The 21,499-nt window shown below is 48.0% G+C and overlaps 1 protein-coding gene across 1 annotated transcript in view; it reads right to left on the minus strand.

Moving 5' to 3' along the window:
- The window catches only part of LOC146822633 (dynein axonemal heavy chain 5-like), a 971,002-nt gene that overhangs the window by 222,672 nt on the left and 726,831 nt on the right, over positions 1–21,499 (minus strand). The window contains exons 67-68 of the mRNA XM_085606815.1: positions 17,266–17,537; positions 15,572–15,736 (exon numbers count right to left, since the gene is read on the minus strand). Coding sequence (XP_085462941.1) covers positions 15,572–15,736; positions 17,266–17,537 — 437 coding nt within the window. The remainder of the gene's footprint in view (positions 1–15,571; positions 15,737–17,265; positions 17,538–21,499) is intronic.

Here is a 21,499-nt window from a genome sequence, read left to right on the forward strand (position 1 = left end):
TTCCCATTGAAAGCGATGCTTGTTCGTTACCGCCCTTTCTCCTTTTCGTCCGGCCCATCCAAACTGGGTCATTTGCTTCCCGGCTGTCGTGAAGCTATTTCTTATCTTTGGAGTCGTGTAGTGACGGATCATGTTTCCTTTTATTACTTAATGCCTGTGTCTACTTTGTTTACTCCGGGCAGGCACGGAGCTTAGAGGCGCAGGGTGTCACGGGGAGGACAGGGGGATCCGTCAGGTTCTGGGTGCTTTTCCGCAGAGGCAGCAGCGTGTTCATTTTTGCACTGCGCTTTCACTTAAAAGTGAAAGCGCGATGCAAAAGGCTGCAGGGCCGTCTTCTGCTTCAACCCCGTCCCCGGTGCTGCGGAGACATGTTATGGTCCCTTAATTTCTCATTATCCAACATGCGTATCCGTCTGACCGCTAACGGCTGCTGCGCGGCCTCCACTTCCCGGCTGGCTACAGGAAGAGCACGGTGGTGTTCCAGGCAGGTCGGTGCTTTTTATACCCCTAATCGAGGCTTTTAATAACACCATGGGAGACATCTTGTGTCGTTCTGTATCTGGGCATGGATGTGAAAGACGGACCTGTCAGGAGGAGGCTGCAGTATTAGTCCAATGGGGAGGATATGCTGCTTGCATGCTGTGGTAGCAAAGCTGCGTGTATGTGGTGCAAGGTCAGCTGTGTTTCCCATGTTCGGGGCTGCATGTTGGTTTGTGCATGCATGTAAGCAGCTCGGGCAGACGCGCGCCCTGTTTATATTTACGTCCTTGTGGAATGCGCGCCCTGTTTAAATTTACGTCCTTGTGGAATGCAGAATGGTGGTCACTTGTTACCCACTCCACGTGGATTAGGCGTTCTAATCAAGCACTAAATCCTCTGCAATGGTATTCACGGGAGGTCATTTTAACACGATGCCCTAGTGCTTAATAACATTTTATGCCCCTTCCTCCTCTCCCGGGCTAAACTTGGGCGTATCTTGCATGTCTGTTATCTGCTATTGCACATCACAGTTCCAATGTAGCGACACAGTATCCTAATATTGAATTTGAACAATATTCCCATCGCATTGAATTTTTCTGTAAACAAAAGTGCTCCTAGTCACTTCCACTGGTGGCCTAGCACGGTTCAGGTGCCAGTCGGTTGTTGGTATTGTGTTTATATGTGAATAATGTGTAAGGTTTCCCATTTGATCCATAAAGCATTGACCTGGAGCCTTGGTGGTTTGCAAGCAGGCAGATCTCAGCATCCATCCAGGGTGGCATTGCAGCAGCGCTATTTCTGCTCCCGTGACGCCGCCTGCATCATTTCCTCTTACACTGCTGATGTAACATGCACTGTCTGACCGTGGCAGGAAGACGAGACCGTCCGAGGAGACGCTCTCAGTCTGATCTGACTATATTAGGAGAATTGCTTTGTACCCGTTTAGAAAATCTTTACCTTGACTTTTGAATAATTAAATAGAGTTGAGGTTTTGAGTTTGTATTAAAATAAATAAACCTTTCAGTAGGATTTTGTTGGATTGCTGCTTTTGTGGAGAGATCATTTCAGCTCAAGACAGGCCTATATAAATGAATTCCATGTATTAATACTAGGTCAATTAAAAACTGGCATGCATGTTTCCTTGGACCTACATTGGACCCTGATCGAGGCCAATATGCAGCTTATGTGTAACTTATTTTCATATATACATCCTGTTTATATATAGAGACATGAAGGGACTTGCACCTCACCTTTAAACCCGGTCTCTAGGGGCTTACTGCAGTATTGATTCTACTAGAGGAATGTTTGTCCTCACTTCGGGTGCAAGTCTTGGCGGGTCAACTCAGCCTCTCATTCTCCCAAGGTAGATACAAGTATAGCCATTGAGTAGATTAACAATGTGCCAGTTAGTAGTAAACAGCAACAGGCCCAGGAGATCTCACGGGGTGGGCGAAAGCTTTATAGATTATTGAGCTGCGTTATGTTATGTTACGTTACCTTGGCTTCCCCCACCAAGTTACATAATTCTGTGCACGTTGTCACCCTACACCCCACTCTGCACCAGTGGTGGTACTTAACCCTGTTACGTTGAAACTACGTACCCTGCAGCTCTAACCTGCACAGCACCATCCCTACTTACGAGATATGTTCAGTAACGGACACGCGCTATGCAATGCAACAGGTGTTGCTTTTGGTATGGTTAATAAGAATGGCTTTTAAGTTTTTTAAATGGCATTGCCATTTACAATGCCAATAGCTCCAAAATTCGCAGTTGCGAGACCTATTGCATTGTAAATGCTTGTTTGATCAGGGGTGGGGTGGGGAGGAAAATGGATGTTGTTGCCCATAGACTCTCTATACTATTTGAAGCTAAGGCGATTTATATCAATTGTTTGGCTGACAGGTTAAGAAAAACATTGGGCCCCTGCACAATGAATGAATGATAAGATGTACACTGCGCACAGCTACTCCTAGGAGTGTCTCGCCGCTATGGGAGAAGGAACTAACAGACTCAGAAATCAGCATAGTTGCATAAAGTCTGTGTTTTAAGAAGCTTACGGAACTATACATCTCCTGGTTGAACTGATCCTACTGGAGCAGGATCCAAGCTGATTTGCTTGTGATTGGTCCTTTTCTGGACCTTTTCTGATGCAGCACAGGGAGTAAGCATCACTATGGACTAGAATACGGCCCTAAGGAATTATCTGTAGCTGAGATTATTTCAGTCATTCCACTCATCACTTTTGTTTAATCAAGCAATCCCTGTGCATACCCCGTGATTCGAGCTATCGACATACCACCAGAATGAATGAGAGTACAGAACATCTGCTTATGAAACACTGGTAAACATGTTTTCAATTGGACTGTCTAGAACAGTTGTAGAGATAATTTTTGCTTCAAAATATTAGCGGGGTCAGAAGAATGCATAATTCAGTAGCTGCACATAACAATCTTCCTTGCAATTAATTGCGATTTTACCGTCGGCAACTGCCTCGCCTTCCTTTCTTTACAGTTTGAGTTGTCTAGAGTTTCATCTCACAACTGCAAGAAACCCCAGGCCAATCTAAGAAACACCAAACCCTGCTGGCCTTAGAAGACATCTCAAACCCCGTCTGTTTGAACATCTCCTATCTAGGGCTAACCCATGACATATTAGTGTTATCCTCTAAAACAACTCCATTCACCTTGCACCTTGACCACCTCCTAACATCTATTATGTTGCTTATTTGTATTACCATATTAGTAATACTTGTCTTGATTAACTCTCTCCATTCCCCCTATCTCAATGTTATTCTCAGTTATCAGAGCCCCCAAAAAACTGTCTTGCCTGGGGCTGTGCTATATTTTATTACTATTACTATTACTATTATTATTATTAGTTGTATTATTATTATTATTAGTATTATTATTATTATTAATAATAATAATAATAATAATAATATTGTTGCTTTTATTAATATCGGTATTTTATTATTATTTATTATTTTTATTATTAGTATTGTTTTTTATCATTATTATTATTAACGACAATAATAACAATAATATTCACAGGCGGCATTAGCATACATCCTCCCATCTGCAAAGCCATCTCCTAATACTTCATGCTGGGCAGCAAAGTGGAGACAGAGGCACAGAGGAACGCGGGCATTGCTGGTGTGAAAAGATGGCGGCTATGAGTTTCCATCCAACCAGAATCTCATCCACCAGGAACTATCGTTGGAATGCCTTGGGATTGACAGAATCAGTCCTTTAAGGGCAGACGTTCAGGAGAATTTTGAACTAAATGTTAACATTACATTAGTCATACTACCACTGCTGATGGTATTGAGATTTCTGACGCAGAATATCCCAGAGTCTCAATGTGCTGCAACACCTCCAACCAAATGGCAATGTCTATTGCCACATATGGGAATGGGTTTGTTGGTGGTGGGTCATGCAGGCATGGCACTACTTCTCCACAGAGACGGCATTTGTTAAGGAGGGGTTGTCTTTCAGACATGTCCTTATCCAGAACAGGACAGTTTCCTCCATGACAAGCTGCAAACCCTCATTAGGGCATTCCAGAATGTACTGCCTCAATGCCAGGGTGGTGGAGAAGCTATTGTCTACGTAAATTGTCTAGCACGGCGGAGGTAGCAGATAAAAAGCCTCGTAAATGCTGTGATGTTTCTGCAGCAAAGGAATGAAGCAAATCTGTGGACGCTGGCAACATTAGAAACCCACTGGAAAGAACCAGTAGGGACCATCGGCAAAGGAAACAGCTGGAACTTGGGGGCCACAGTTTCCAACTGCATTGCGTCCAACTGCAGTATGGATTTCAGTGACTTTCGGTGTTGTGCCATACAACATAACAGTTGTCCCTGTGCTACTTGCAAACAATTTAGCCCACAACTACCATAAAACTCAAAATACCTCACTGTTTGCCCATCACACCTTCAGACACACATTGTTTGCCCATAATACTATTCAATAGGAAAATCATTATTTCCGGAAAAAGGCTATCGGTAATGAGCGCTGAATATCATTAAGTGGGTGTGTTCAGTAGAAATTGTGAGATGTGTGGCACCAAATTCACTGATCAAAGAAAATAATAGAGAATTAAATATATATTTAACAAAATTGAGAAATGTAAACAATTTGCGTTCCATGCATGCTGGTGCCCAGTTGTGTAAGTCTACTTGCCTCATGCTCCATTTGGCAGAAGGAAGATATCAGCAGCCCCTGAACTGGTTTACAATGCTGCGGAAAGGGGGCCCACCTCCTGAACTGGTTTAGAATGGTGCGGCAAGAGCACGCACCCCCTGAACTGGTTTAGAATGGTGCGGCAGGGGGCGTGGCCAAGATGGCGGTGAGGTAGGACTCGCTTTCCGGAGCTCCTGCCCGCCGTCCACCGAAATTAGCTTCAAATAGCTTCTGTGAGACCCGTGGATGGCTACCGGCACTGGTGGAAGGCTGCCCCGGTGTCCCGCTGACCACGACTGTCGTGAGGAGCGGCGATGGTCAGTTGCTTCTAGCGGCCCGGTGACGGAGACGGGGAGACGGCCCAGCCTGCAGCGGGTGGTGCTCTGCTGAGGCTTCACCAATGCGGCGGCCCTGAGTGAGGACCGCCGAGGCCAGCTTCCTCAATACCGGCCTCTGCCCAGCGACCTGCCTCCCCGTATGTGAGCCGCCCTCGCTGGGTCCTGGGGGCCGCGGAGGCCTGGACGGCGGAGGAGGAGCGGATCTCGCCGGCTGCGCAACTCCTGGGGCTCGCCGGGCGCCCCGAGACGGCCTGCATCCCAGGCCTTGGTGGAGCTGGAGTGGGACCTGTCGCTCTCCCGCGTGGGCGACGCCTGGGCCGGCGCTGGAGGCTGCCCCTGCACCCGGGGGTGCCGCGACGAGACCCCCTGGAGTCGGCCTGAGTGGAGATATTTGGCGGTGACGGCTGGAGCGCCTCACCGAAGGGGCTCCTGCACTTGTGCCCCGTGAGTTGTTTTCCTCCTGCTCCCGGGGTGGCCCGGGGCTCGGCGGCGGAGACAGCGGGGCCCTCGTCCCCTTCCTGGATTTAGGCGGCGAGGTGAGCCGCGACACTGTATCGAGGGCGCATTGAGGCCTAACCACTCGTCCGCCGCACGAGGGTGCGGTCCCGACTGGACATCGGGGTGGTGGCCCTGGAGGTGGCGGGACTGAGGCACACCGGAGACGGAGCGAAGCGCGGAGATAGTGGGCTTGGTGGGAGGCCCTGCCCCTTGCCCTCCGGTGAACCAGCGGAGAGGGACCCTCCATTAGAGTTCACATCCTGGCGCTCCCCAACACCTGGTGGCGGCCTTGACGCGCCTTTCGGCTCCGGTCCTTTCGCGGAGACCGTACGACTATGCCCTTATCCAGGACGAGAAAACAAAAGCCTCTGAAGGACATATTTGGGCGCGCTCACTCTGTCCCCAGCATTACTGGCGCGACTCCCAAGATGGCAACCTCGCAACAATCTCCCGGCACTGGGGATGAACCGGTCACCAAGGCGTTTATGGAATCCCTCTTCCACACTCTAAGAGCTGACTTACAGACGGTGAAGGCAGATCTCGCCGCTGAGATAAAAGAGATACGCAGGGATGTTGAGGAAGTGGGGGAGTGTGTAGCGACATTGGAAGAAAGGAGTGACACTACTGTGTCAGACATGAATACGCTCCAGCAGGAGATTCTCCGCTTGCGGGACCAGCACCTGGATGTCCAGACCCATCTGGAGGACTTGGAAAATAGGTCTCGCAGACATAACATCCGGATACGAGGAGTGAAAACGTCGGACGACACCAAAGATCTCTTTGCATTCACCATGGGCCTATTCTGCCATATCTTGGCGGCTCCGGATAGCGCTGAGGTCGTCTTGGATAGAGCGCACAGGGTCGGAACCGCCCCGGGCGCCCAGCAGCCCTCCAGCGGACATACTTGTGTGTGTTCAGGACTTTAAAACTAAAGAGGCGATCCTCACGAAAGCAAGGGCCCTCCACCCCATCTCCTACCAGGGGCACTCTCCGGTGCTCTACCAGGACCTGGCCCTGATTACCCTGCAACGCCGTTGACAATTCCGCCCTGTGACTGAACATTTGCGGCAGCGGGGCATTCCGTATTCGTGGGGTCACCCATTTCGCCTCATCTTTCAACTCAATGGCAGGCTCCACCAGTTACGCTCACTCTCCGAATCTTGCACATTGCTGGACTTGTCATTGCCGAGTGGGGAGGATGATTGTCAAAGTGCGAGCTCGGGGCCCGAGCCCTCTACATCAGGATGGCGGCGGCAGGGAGGGCGCAGGCGGGTCTGGAAGCCCAACAAAACAGACATAGCAAAGAGCCAGCGGGAGGCATTGGCCTCCGCGACGGGCGCGCTGGCCGGGGCGACCCCCAGTGCCGAGTGAGCAGCGGGCACCTGTGGCCTAACGCAACTGGTCTAAGGGTTTCCGGTGGGCGGCGGGGGGAACTGGAACTCCCCCTTTGGTCACACTATGGCCCCCACCCCGACGTTCTCCTGGTGTAGCCAAGGAGACGAACAATTTTTCTGGATCTTGACTCTTCTATTGGTCTTTGCCAGTGTCTTTCTCACTGGAACATTTGTTTTGCAGGTGGTTTTGGGGTCCTTTTTTGGGTATGGGTTCCCTCGTCCACTTTTCCCTGTTGCACCTCGGCAGTTGCCGAACACTGGATTTGATGGCCGGGGTTGTCGCTCACATTTGCTTAGTATAGCTAGCAGCTTACAGCGCATCCTACTTTATTCCTAGACTATAGATGCCACACACCTCCCTTAAAGTCCTTACGTTAAATGTGCGGGGGCTGAATAATCCTGTCAAACGAAGAACAGTCCTTAGCTACCTGGAACACTCGAAAGCAGACATATGCCTCCTACAGGAGACTCACCTTTTGGCTAAGGACCAACACCGATTGCAATCCCGGGCTTTCCCTACACAGATCTTTTCTTCTGCCAAATCCAAAACAGCTGGAGTAGCCATACTGGTTTCCCGATCCTTCACCGGCAGGGTCTTACAAAAAGGGGCAGAGATTAAGGGTCGACTACTCACCTATCAGTTTCTATTGGGAGGGGTGACCTTTGGTGTTGGTTCCATCTATGCACCCAATGAAGGGCAGATAGCATTCCTCCTCAATGCTCTTGATGAAGCCGCTGCAGCTTCGGACCGCAGTCTGCTGCTGGGCGGCGATCTCAATGTTGTCTTCGACAACACGCTGGATCGTTCCTGTCAGAGAACCAGTCAGGCGGGTGTTCTTACAGCTGTCGGTCGGGCTCGCCTACGGGATCTGGGGCTGTCGGACCTGTGGTGCCACTTTCACCCGACCAGTCAAGGTTACACCTTTTATTCGGGGGCGCACAAAACATATGCACGCTTAGATTATTTCCTTAGCTCCCCATCACTTCAAGCCCACGCATTGAGCACCGATATCTTAACGGCCTCCCTCTCAGATCACTCCCCGGTTCTGGCCTCCTTCCAGCTCCCACCAACTTTGCAGCCCCTTCGACGCTGGCGCCTGCGCGACATACTGCTACATCACCCCTCTGTCATCGAACAGCTCCAGAAAGCCATCACGAACTTCCTCACTCTCAATGCTAATCCAGACACGACTCAAGCGACGCAGTGGTTGGCGCTGAAGGCAGTCCTGAGGGGGCAATTTATAGCTATATCCTCTGCCCACTATCGCGAGCGAAGCCGTAAGCGGGCGGAACTCTCCCAGCGCGTCTCGGAGCTTGAACAAATGCATCAGAGAAGTGGCGCCTCCCGGGCCTGGCGGCAGCTCTGCATAAAAAGAAAGCAGCTTGCAGCCTTGGACCAGGACAGGGCCGAGTTTGCAGCCATCAGGCTCCGACACGCATATTATACAGGAGGAGATAAGTGCGGCCGCCTTCTGGCAAACAAACTGAGGGAGACCAGACAGAAGCAGGGGGTCCGCATGATCCGGACCCCTGGGGGGGAGTCTGTAACTGACGACGTAGCTATAGCGGAAGCATTCCGAGACTTTTATGCAGACCTCTATACCGGGGAACCCCTGGCAACCCAGGTCAGCGCTGATTACATAGCTGCGGCCCATATGCCCTCCTTAACCCCTATGCAAGCAGACCACTTGGACAGGGCTATTCAGACAAAGGAAGTTATCTCTGCAATCTCACGCCTCAAGCCGGATAAATCGCCGGGCCCAGGCGGCTACACAGCTGCTTTTTATAAGACATTTTGCAGCCAAGTGGCCCCACTTCTGACGAGTTTGTTCAACACCTTTGACCAAGTGGAACTATCCCGGGAGAAATGCTAGAGGCCGCGATAGTGGTTATCCCAAAGCCAGGGAAGGACAGGACAGCTTGCAGTGCATACAGGCCCATTTCTCTGTTGAACATAGACATTAAATTATACACTAGCATTATAGCGGCTCGATTGGCGCCGCATATAGCCCGCCTGGTGGAACCTGATCAGGCGGGCTTTATTCCACAGAGGCAAACAAGTGACAATACTAAGCGCATTTTACATCTGATTGAGAAGGCATCCCGTACACAAGGGGAATAGATGCTCCTGGCCATCGATGCGGAGAAGGCCTTCGACAGAGTGCACTGGCCGTATCTGGAGATGGTTCTGATGAGCGCTGGGTTTGGGGAGAAACTACGTACCAGGATCTTAAACTGTTATCGTTCCCCCATGGCGACAGTTCGAGTTAATGGCTATACCTCCTCCCGATTCCCCATAGGGAGGGGCACTAGGCAGGGGTGCCCCCTGTCGCCCCTCCTATTCGCACTCTACATGGAGCCTTTTGCTCTTCGAGTCCGATGACATCCCCTCATCACCGGGATTAAATTTGGAGGAGACATTCACACCATTAGTCTCTACGCGGATGATATCCTGCTCTCCCTATCCGATCCCATACCGGCTCTGCGCGCTCTCTTCATCGATCTGTATGGCTTTGCGCGGGGGTCGGGGTTCAAAATCAATCTGGAAAAATCCATTGCGCTTAACATCTCACTCTCCCCGCACACTCTGGCCCACATCCAGGAAGCGTTACAACAAACAAATGATGGACGGAATGCTGACAATGCAAACATTCTCCCCCAGTCAAGAGATCTGGGTTAAATCCATCGTTCTTTTGCCCACTACGCCACCCCAGTTTAGACATGGCCATATGCAAATCAGTCTTGACCCTGTGCCTCATGGGAACAGTCCAGCCCGAACTGCCAAGCCATGTCTTCCCTGGACTGGAATCAAGCATCCTAGGACCGGTTTCTGGCTATCAGCCGTCATCAGCCAGGATAGCTTGACTCCAGTGGCGTAGTGAGCACGGGTCCCACGTCTGGGAATACCCATCCCACTTAGGGCGAAAAGCGTTACAACAAACAAATGATGGACGGAATGCTGACAATGCAAACATTCTCCCCCAGTCAAGAGATCTGGGTTAAATCCATCGTTCTTTTGCCCACTATGCCACCCCAGTTTAGACATGGCCATATGCAAATCAGTCTTGACCCTGTGCCTCATGGGAACAGTCCAGCCCGAACTGCAAAGCCATGTCTTCCCTGGACTGGAATCAAGCATCCTAGGACCGGTTTCTGGCTATCAGCCGTCATCAGCCAGGATAGCTTGACTCCAGTGGCGTAGTGAGCACGGGTCCCACGTCTGGGAATACCCATCCCACTTAGGGCGAAAAGCGTTACAACAAACAAATGATGGACGGAATGCTGACAATGCAAACATTCTACCCCAGTCAATAGATCTGGGTTAAATCCATTGTTCTTTTGCCCACTACGCCACCCCAGTTTAGACATGGCCATATGCAAATCAGTCTTGACCCTGTGCCTCATGGGAACAGTCCAGCCCGAACTGCCAAGCCATGTCTTCCCTGGACTGGAATCAAGCATCCTAGGACCGGTTTCTGGCTATCAGCCGTCATCAGCCAGGATAGCTTGACTCCAGTGGCGTAGTGAGCAAGGGTCCCACGTCTGGGAATACCCATCCCACTTAGGGCGAAAAGCGTTACAACAAACAAATGATGGACGGAATGCTGACAATGCAAACATTCTCCCCCAGTCAAGAGATCTGGGTTAAATCCATCGTTCTTTTGCCCACTACGCCACCCCAGTTTAGACATGGCCATGTGCAAATCAGTCTTGACCCTGTGCCTCATGGGAACAGTCCAGCCCGAACTGCCAAGCCATGTCTTCCCTGGACTGGAATCAAGCATCCTAGGACCGGTTTCTGGCTATCAGCCGTCATCAGCCAGGATAGCTTGACTCCAGTGGCGTAGTGAGCACGGGTCCCACGTCTGGGAATACCCATCCCACTTAGGGCGAAAAGCGTTACAACAAACAAATGATGGACGGAATGCTGACAATGCAAACATTCTCCCCCAGTCAAGAGATCTGGGTTAAATCCATTGTTCTTTTTCCCACTACGCCACCCCAGTTTAGACATGGCCATATGCAAATCAGTCTTGACCCTGTGCCTCATGGGAACAGTCCAGCCCGAACTGCCAAGCCATGTCTTCCCTGGACTGGAATCAAGCATCCTAGGACCGGTTTCTGGCTATCAGCCGTCATCAGCCAGGATAGCTTGACTCCAGTGGCGTAGTGAGCACGGGTCCCACATCTGGGAATACCCATCCCACTTAGGGCGAAAAGCGTTACAACAAACAAATGATGGACGGAATGCTGACAATGCAAACATTCTCCCCCAGTCAAGAGATCTGGGTTAAATCCATCGTTCTTTTGCCCACTACGCCATTTGTTTGTTGTAACGCTTTTCGCCCTAAGTGGGATGGGTATTCCCAGATGTGGGACCCGTGCTCACTACGCCACTGGAGTCAAGCTATCCTGGCTGATGACGGCTGATAGCCAGAAACCGGTCCTAGGATGCTTGATTCCGGTCCAGGGAAGACATGGCTTGGCCGTTCGGGCTGGACTGTTCCCATGAGGCACAGGGTCAAGACTGATTTGCATATGGCCATGTCTGAACTGGGGTGGCGTAGTGGGCAAAAGAACGATGGATTTAACCCAGATCTCTTGACTGGGGGAGAATGTCTGCATTGTCAGCATTCCGTCCATCATTTGTTTGTTGTAACGCTTTTCGTCCTAAGTGGGATGAGTATTCCCAGACGTGGGACCCGTGCTCACTACGCCACTGGAGTCAAGCTATCCTGGCTGATGACGGCTGATAGCCAGAAACCGGTCCTAGGATGCTTGATTCCGGTCCAGGGAAGACATGGCTTGGCAGTTCGGGCTGGACTGTTCCCATGAGGCACAGGGTCAAGACTGATTTGCATATGGCCATGTCTGAACTGGGGTGGCGTAGTGGGCAAAAGAACGATGGATTTAACCCAGATCTCTTGACTGGGGGAGAATGTCTGCATTGTCAGCATTCCGTCCATCATTTGTTTGTTGTAACGCTTTTCGCCCTAAGTGGGATGGGTATTCCCAGACGTGGGACCCGTGCTCACTACGCCACTGGAGTCAAGCTATCCTGGCTGATGACGGCTGATAGCCAGAAACCGGTCCTAGGATGCTTGATTCCGGTCCAGGGAAGACATGGCTTGGCAGTTCGGGCTGGACTGTTCCCATGAGGCACAGGGTCAAGACTGATTTGCATATGGCCATGTCTGAACTGGGGTGGCGTAGTGGGCAAAAGAACGATGGATTTAACCCAGATCTCTTGACTGGGGGAGAATGTCTGCATTGTCAGCATTCCGTCCATCATTTGTTTGTTGTAACGCTTTTCGCCCTAAGTGGGATGGGTATTCCCAGACGTGGGACCCGTGCTCACTACGCCACTGGAGTCAAGCTATCCTGGCTGATGACGGCTGATAGCCAGAAACCAGTCCTAGGATGCTTGATGCCGGTCCAGGGAAGACATGGCTTGGCAGTTCGGGCTGGACTGTTCCCATGAGGCACAGGGTCAAGACTGATTTGCATATGGCCATGTCTGAACTGGGGTGGCGTAGTGGGCAAAAGAACGATGGATTTAACCCAGATCTCTTGACTGGGGGAGAATGTCTGCATTGTCAGCATTCCGTCCATCATTTGTTTGTTGTAACGCTTTTTGCCCTAAGTGGGATGGGTATTCCCAGACGTGGGACCCGTGCTCACTACGCCACTGGAGTCAAGCTATCCTGGCTGATGACGGCTGATAGCCAGAAACCGGTCCTAGGATGCTTGATTCCGGTCCAGGGAAGACATGGCTTGGCAGTTCGGGCTGGACTGTTCCCATGAGGCACAGGGTCAAGACTGATTTGCATATGGCCATGTCTGAACTGGGGTGGCGTAGTGGGCAAAAGAACGATGGATTTAACCCAGATCTCTTGACTGGGGGAGAATGTCTGCATTGTCAGCATTCCGTCCATCATTTGTTTGTTGTATCGCTTTTCGCCCTAAGTGGGATGGGTATTCCCAGACGTGGGACCCGTGCTCACTACGCCACTGGAGTCAAGCTATCCTGGCTGATGACGGCTGATAGCCAGAAACCGGTCCTAGGATGCTTGATTCCGGTCCAGGGAAGACATGGCTTGGCAGTTTGGGCTGGACTGTTCCCATGAGGCACAGGGTCAAGACTGATTTGCATATGGCCATGTCTGAACTGGGGTGGCGTAGTGGGCAAAAGAACGATGGATTTAACCCAGATCTCTTGACTGGGGGAGAATGTCTGCATTGTCAGCATTCCGTCCATCATTTGTTTGTTGTATCGCTTTTCGCCCTAAGTGGGATGGGTATTCCCAGACGTGGGACCCGTGCTCACTACGCCACTGGAGTCAAGCTATCCTGGCTGATGACGGCTGATAGCCAGAAACCGGTCCTAGGATGCTTGATTCCGGTCCAGGGAAGACATGGCTTGGCAGTTCGGGCTGGACTGTTCCCATGAGGCACAGGGTCAAGACTGATTTGCATATGGCCATGTCTGAACTGGGGTGGGGTAGTGGGCAAAAGAACGATGGATTTAACCCAGATCTCTTGACTGGGGGAGAATGTCTGCATTGTCAGCATTCCGTCCATCATTTGTTTGTTGTACCACATCCAGGAAGAGCACACTCTGAGCTGGCCATCTGCCTCGATCCCCTATTTAGGAATCCACCTAGCCCCAACCCTTCAAGCCACTGCGGACATTAATTACTCTAATCTCCGCTCCCACATACGTAAAGAATTCAATAGATGGAAAACTTACACAATCTCCTGGCTGGGCAGGATTGCGGCCACCAAGATGACGGTACTTCCGCAGATCTTATACCTCTTTCAAACCCTTCCCCTTTGCTCCCCGTCAGGTTGGATCCAACAGACTCAGGTGGACCTAGCGCGCTTTATCTGGCACGGCCGCAAACCATGATTCCGACATGCGGTAGCGGCTCTCCCACCGGAAAGGGGTGGGGTAGGGGTGCCCGACCTTCAACTTTACTTCCATGCTTCTCAGCTTAGGTATTTAGTGGAATGGCACCAACTGGAATCGGAGAAGCACTGGCTGTTCCAGGACCAAGCGGTGGCAGCCAGGCCGCTGCAAGGCATTCCCTTCCTTCGTAAACAGCATAGACCTCCCAATCTTTATGCTTCCTATATCACAAGCACGGTAATGGAATCCTGGGATCGCACTAACATTGCCCACCAATTGACTTCCTTCCCGTCACCTCTCACTCCAATATTTGATAATCCAGAGTTTCATCCTGGCGCGGACGCCCACACCTTTCGCGCCTGGCGCTCCTCCTCTTGCAGATCCTAGGGTCATCTTTTTGACTTCGATGGCATAATCACATTTCCGCCGCTCAAGGAACACTATGGCCTTCCGGAATCAGAGCGCTTGCCTTATTGCAAGTCAGACATTGGGCACTCCAACAGCATGTTAGAACTCAGGCGCAGCGTCTCCTGACCCCTTATGAAAAATGGCTGGTAACACGCACGTCTGAAAAGAAAATAATCTCTGACCTCTACAAAATGCTCTTGGATACTGCCACACACACATACAATGCAGGTCGGGCTCGTTGGGAAAGGGACCTAGGCAGATCCTTAAGCCATAAAGAATGGGAAGGCATTTATCATAGAGCACGGCACTCTGCATACCACATGGGACTTACAGAGACTCTGACCAAAATTGCCACTTACTGGTATTATACGCCGGAGCGCTTACATCGCTTTGACTCTCGCCAGAGTGCGTTGTGTTGGAGGGGATGCGGAGAAGTGGGCACCCTAGAACATGTTCTCTGGAGTTGTACCTGTATACAACCATATTGGTCCCAAGTTCTGGACGAAATAGACCTACACTTTGAGACACAGCTTCCGCGATTCCCCACGTACGTTCTTCTGGGCTTGCCCAACCCGCTGACATACCCACTCAAATCTCGGAGGGGCCGGCTGATTGCCATTGCCTTAGGCGCAGCGACACAAAACATACTGGTACACTGGCGCTCTGCCCAGCTCCCCACACACTCTGGATGGCTCCAGAGACTCTGGATGGTGTTAGGCATGGAGAAACTTACTCTCACTTCAGCTGGTAGAGGGTCCGAATTCCCAGAGTTATGGAGGCCCTTTCTCACTCTATTGGTGTCTGAGTTTCGTGAGTTGACCTGTCCCCGCTATCTTCGGCTACTGCGCCTGGCAGACACACAGATCCCAAATACCACTCCCCAGAATCGCCGCAAGCGGCGGCGTTGACCCCTAGACGCTGTCCTCACCCATTCCGTTAAAGTGGACGAGGGAAAGGGAGGGGGAGGGGGGAGGTACTGTTGGGGTTTGTATGATTTTATTATGTGTTTCTCCTTTCCTTTAATTTTTTGGACTCGCCCCACGTGTATTGCCCTTAGTAAAGACATGCCAGGCAACCTAGTTGCCTCATTGGTATTGTGCCTCTGGAGTTGAGGGTGTTGTTTTCAATGTTTGTTTGAAATCAATAAACAGATTTAAACCATAGAATGGTGCGGCAAGGGCGCTCAGATGCCCTTCTGTTTAGAAGCAGGGGATCTGTACTAGTCTAAATAGAGCCTGATAGATTCTGACTGACAGGAAAGATTCCTTGCCCTCCAAAGAAGGAAACTAAAATGAGCAGCCCGTGTCCCCCTGTGCAGAACACCTTATATTACATCAATCATCCTGCAGGTATTACTTTACCTTGGATTTGGCCAGTCGTTCTATATTTTCAGTTGGGTCTGATCCCATTGATAGAAAGCAGACCAAAGGGGTTCGACAGTCTCCTTCCGCCCACATTGCTTCCATGTCAAGAATAAATCCTTCTGCATATTTCCCGCCGAGAGATTCAGCAATGTAATGACGAGCCTGTAAGAAAAGGTTCCACAGATGGTGAGCACTCAGCTGTCAATCACAGCTTACCTTCAAGAGTTCTTTTTAAAGCTGGGCACACTGGCAGAATCCGGCTCTGCAGACACTTTGAATCAAATCGTATCCTGGATTACTTACCTACATCATAGCAAACCTGGCTATCAAAAATATATCGAAAACCATTTTTTGTTTGCATTTAACATGTTTTCCGAATCCATGACTACTGCCATGATACCTAATAACAGAGGCACAATAGTAGTAGATCTTAAGCTTACATGCTTCTAAAAGAAAGTTTGTTTTTAAGTCAAAGAAAGAATAACATCAACTAAAACGATTTACTTTTGCAATTGCAGAGACAGAGGCTTCAGTTTTAATCTTGTAAATCATAAACGGAGGGAGACAATGGTGTGGAAGATGAGTGTTTTGCCAAAAGAATGTGTTTGGCGTACCATAACACTGGTCACAAAAACATGGTTGCAATGTGCAACAAGTATTATTGTCACCAGTGTTAAATTTTGCAAACCGACCTGTGTACTACTGAATTGGTTCCCAAAATTCTGAATTGCTGTGGGTTGCAATCCAACCTACCTCATTAATATTGTTATGTTATATGAATATGGAGAGTGCAGCTAATCCTCCGTGAGGGTATCCAGGCATCATAAGATAGGTTGCAAACTGCAACTCACACTGATTCGCCACAGTCATAGAAGTGGTGGCCAGCAAGGGTCAGAAGACCACCATGTCTGTGATAGTATTTACATTTTTTTTAAACAGTTTTTTAAACAGCATGTTCCCTTAAAGGATTTAAAAAATAAATTTCTTTTTTATCTAAAGTTTCACTGAGAGTTTGCATGAACCACTGCCTACTCTTTCAACCTTCATACATGGTAAGTAGTCAAAAATGGGCCCCTTCCCTTATGCAAACAGGTTATCACCCCAAGTTGAGGGTCGGTAACTATCCAATGGTTTATGACCAGAATTTTGGTTGCAAATCTTTGAAACGTTTAACACAGGATCGCTTTTTGAAAGAGATGTCCTCAACACAGCACTTCCAATAGCGATTCAGTATAGTGGTGCAACCCTATTGTAGGAGGGGGTAAAAAAATTACAAACTCCTAAAATGCCATTAGTAAATTGAAAAAACTGTTTTTTTGGAGTCGCAAACAGTGATTAGGGTTGTTTGTAATCTCAAAAACGTTTAGAAGGTCTTACCCGATAATCACAGGCAGAGATGAGACTTCCTATTGCAGAATGAGCAAATCAAAAATAGGAGCCTACATTTACCTACATTTTGTTTATTTTGTGATCTTTTAATAAGGACAAAGATCATGACTTTTACTCTCACAAAAATGACATTTCATTTTCTTTTGGAAATGCTCGTTTTTCTTATCCACAAAATCAAGCCTCTATTTTAGTTAATTTACATTAGTTGGAAGAATGATATTGTCAACTTTGGGAAATGCTTGAAAAATATTTAGAGATGTTTGGGTGGATGAAATCTATGATTCACAAAAATGTATCTTTACCTGTGCTATCGTTCGATCGGGACACCAACTTCGAATAAGGAGCAACTTGCGAAAAGTATCCAGTAAGCTGTCGTAGCCATCAGGTAATGGGGCTTCCTCTGGTGCTTCTTCATCAAACCAGAGTTTCCAGGTCTTCTCATTCCTTGCAACTTGGCCCAGGAGGTTGGTGAAAGGGAAGCTACTTGACAGCTGGACAAGGTTGAGCCAGGTCATGTCAAGGATCCATTTCTTTGGCTTGGGCTCTACGGAATTGAGGTCCAAAGTTGCACCACCTGCAAACATAAAACGTATATTGTTCGGCTAAGAAATACTAATTTGTATGCTATCCATTGACTTGCAATTCTAACATTTTAGAAATCTGGTCAGTTTTAATATTGATGCATAATGGGTTGAGCATAGCCAAATTTTGTTTTGAAAGGTTACCTCAGTTTCTGGAAAAGCAATCACGGAGGAATGACCTGACACCCATGTTCCTTGTGAAGTGGTACACAATGCTGACTCTGGCATGTATTTCCTTTCAATGTGTAATCTCTAACTTTTAAAGATGAGAGTCTACAAGAATCTGAGTTTTAGGAATAACAGGCAAACTTAGCATACATAAGCAATGATAATAGCAAATGTCAAATAGCCTGCATTCATAAATCTTACCAGGGTAAATAAGTATGATGTATTTTTTAAATTGTCAAGTACCGGGAAAGGGTTTGTTCTACATATATGCCAAGTGCAACTCTGCAAACTACATTTCCCATCTTAAAAGGCAAATTGTTTACTGTTTTTGCAAGGGTACTTCCTATAATGAACTCAGTGAGGAATAGGTGTGTGGAACAAAGGGGTTTTACACATTTGAATGTGAGTGCACATGCATATTTAGTACAACATTGGTAATCATTTACCTTTTCACACATTTAGGCAACAGAAATTTCAAGACACAAAATTAACTTGGAGGGGGGGGGGGGGTGCCCAGATACATCTTTTTACCTATCCTCTCCCATTACCAGCCACCCACTCAATCTTCACCTGACTCTTCTAAACAAAAATCTGGCTCATTTGATGGCTCAAACTTTTAAAATATATAATAATGGTGACCAGTATGAATTATCATTACCACTCTATCTTTCTTTTTCGTCCTATTGTCAATCTATGTGGTGATTGGCCCCAGAACTAAACACCTTTCAGCCCTAACCTATTTTTTTAACTCCTCCCTAAACAGACAATATAATTGGGAAGTCTGCTAAAGTAGGGTTATGACTCGCTCACTCTTAAAAAGTTCACGCTCAACAACCAGGAAAGCAAAGAGCAAATGGAAGGTAGATCGGAGAGAAGTTTTGAGCTCAAGATAATCACAACTGTACAAAATCATCATCAACCAGTTTATGATTCCCCTTCATTACCATCCAGAATTCTTTTTTCATAGATACTACAATATGAGGGAGGTCAAGATATTCATATACAGCGTTTTATGTCCATGGACATTAACCTATAGTGTAAGATCATAGCCATGACTGACTATCACAGTAATGAGTAATTGTATTGCACTGCCGCAAATTTGTTTCAAACTTTTATTATATTGGGGTATCCAACTGCACCTGAAAGTTAGCAGGTAAATTGTAAATTGTGAAAAGTGGACCAATATTGTTCCTTTGTGAGAAGCGTATTTAAAACTCTATTTTCACGTGAACAAGTACTAAGTACGTTTTCAAGGATTAAATGATTGCAATAGATGTCATGTGTTGTGCAGATTGACATATTTTGGTGGCTACCACCTCCTAAAAAATGTGTATTTCATTGTTCTAATACCATGAAGCAAAAACAATTTGACACAAACAAATTTCACATTACATAAAAACTGTATAAACTTTTACAGTTAATATTATTTTCCTGATGTTGTCTTTACGTGTACAGTCATTGGTGGCAAACAGGCCTCAGGGTATCTGGAAGAGGAATTCTAAATTGATTGAAGACTATTGCTCTAAATTTTAATGTGGAAATGTTTTCTTAATATGAGTTAGTGCATTGAATAAGGGGAATATATCGGTTATGGGTCCTCAATAGAAAGCTGCTGTACAATATATATATGTGCCACATGAGAAGTGGCCGCATTTAAGAATGGAAACGATCAACTTTAGAAAGCATTCAGCAGATAGCAGCACATGAATTATGTGTGCTAGATAATAAAGTGCAACAGAAAGGGACCAACCTTTAATACACACATAAGCATGTGTCAGTGTCAGATAGTTGGCATCTGTTGTAGCAGAATGAGATGGGAGCTAGACTGTCTTTTCATTAGTTGTTCATTAATTTATTTCTATTATGTACATTTGAGGGAGACTGTCTTCCATCATGCTGTTCCCATTGTTGCCTATTTCAAATAGGATTTTCTATCCAATGCCCCCAATATATTGCTTGTGACAGGAGGAGAAGTCCAGCATCCATGCTGGAAGGCTGGGACACAGCAGTAATTGAGGGTCAGAGTCGTCATCATTACGCAACTTCATACAGTCCATAGCTCAAAAAACTAAAACAAATTACAGCAGCTAAAGAAGGAAATTGGTTACACAGACAAATAGAAGGCAAGCACAAAAGTGAAAGCCTACAATACACCAAAAGTTGTATTTTAACAAAACTATATAATTTTGCTTATTGCCAATATCATAAAAAAATCTAGATGCAGTAAGGGCATCAGCATTCCTGATTATGCATATGACACACTGCTCTATCATCACTAGCCGATATCCATAGCCTGAAGAGCTGACTCGATGTTACAGAGGGCTGGATATCACAAAATGTTTTAAAAAGTAATCCATGACTCACAAAACATGTGGTGGGGCAGGGTATGGAGCCTTTAAGCTAAGGAGAAGTTCATCGCCATAGTAAGAGGCATGGTGGCAAAATTCGAATCAAAGTGGTATATAATAAACTAATTACATACGACAGCAGCATAGAATGGGAGGCAAACATCTAACAATGTGAAAAACACGAACGGAGTTTGGCAGTGCAGCAGCGGACCGCCACGCCGGCGGCCTGCTCCTGCACCGCCAAACCTGTGGTTGCACCACCCACCAAATTACAAGTTTCCTCGTGTCTGGCGGGCTGTTTTTGGAAAGTCCCACGGCGTTGCCTCTGAAAATGGGTACTGCAATGGGAACGCCAAAAAAAGTTCCTGCATGGGCTGAACTGTGCATGCCCACAGGGGACACATTTTGTACCCCCCTAAATGCACCCCCATTGACATGGGCAGCAGGGGGCCCTACAGGATTGGCAGCCTTTTCATGGAGGAAAGACCTCCATGAAATCGCTGGTGGTCCACAGCGGCACCACCCGCAGATTACTGAGGCCCTGACCGCCACGCCACTGCCAGGGAATGGCAGTTCCCTGATGGCTGCAACGGTGCAATGGCGGTCCGACCGCCTACCTTGTGGTGGGGTGGTCGGTTCAAATCTGGTTGTGGGGAACCTGCCATGCGATTTAGGAGTATGGACTGGTGCCAATTTTCTTCTGATATTTGCCTTCAACGCTGTATGCGATGACTATGCAAACCAAAATGCTAAATAAAGTTGTTACAAAATTACAAATAAGCCATGCATGAAAGATATTTTGTTTTCTTCTTCTAGTTCACCTTTGATTCACTTTTGGCTATCATTTTCCTTTTCCTTTTCTGTATTTTTCCTCTGGTATATGCTGCAGTCAACTCTTGTGATTGCATTCTTGATTCCTAACTGAACTTTGGTTCTCATATTAGTCAATCAGTTTTGGTTTGTTCTTTTACAAATACATTTAAAAAACAATATTTGAAATTCCCTCTCCAACGCTGACTGGAAACTGTTGTTCAATCCTTGGCCATCTTTAATTTGAGTGGTGTCGTACGAGTTACTTACCTTTGGTAACGATGTATCTGGTAGAGACGATTCTAGCCGCAGATTCCTTCACGTAGAATTATCCCCAGGCGTGAGACTGGATCCGGAAACTTTTTTCCACAGTATCCCTACGCGCCGTGGGCGGGGCGACATCACAGGCCCTGCCCAGGCGTCGTTCACGTGCGTGACATCAGCGAGGTCACATAAGACCTGCCCAGCGCGCCCACGTCAGTTTTCTTCGGAGAACTTTTCCGCACCACAACGCGGAATCACCAGATAAAAAACTGTGGAAGCATGGGAACAGTGAGCGAAGAGCAGAAAAATTGGAAAGAAACAGTGACTAACAACACCACCAGGGTAGTGCCAACACTGCAGAACCC

The sequence above is a fragment of the Triturus cristatus genome, chromosome 5_2 (assembly GCF_964204655.1).
Source record: "Triturus cristatus chromosome 5_2, aTriCri1.1, whole genome shotgun sequence".
In the NCBI taxonomy this organism is placed as follows: Eukaryota; Metazoa; Chordata; class Amphibia; order Caudata; family Salamandridae; genus Triturus; species Triturus cristatus.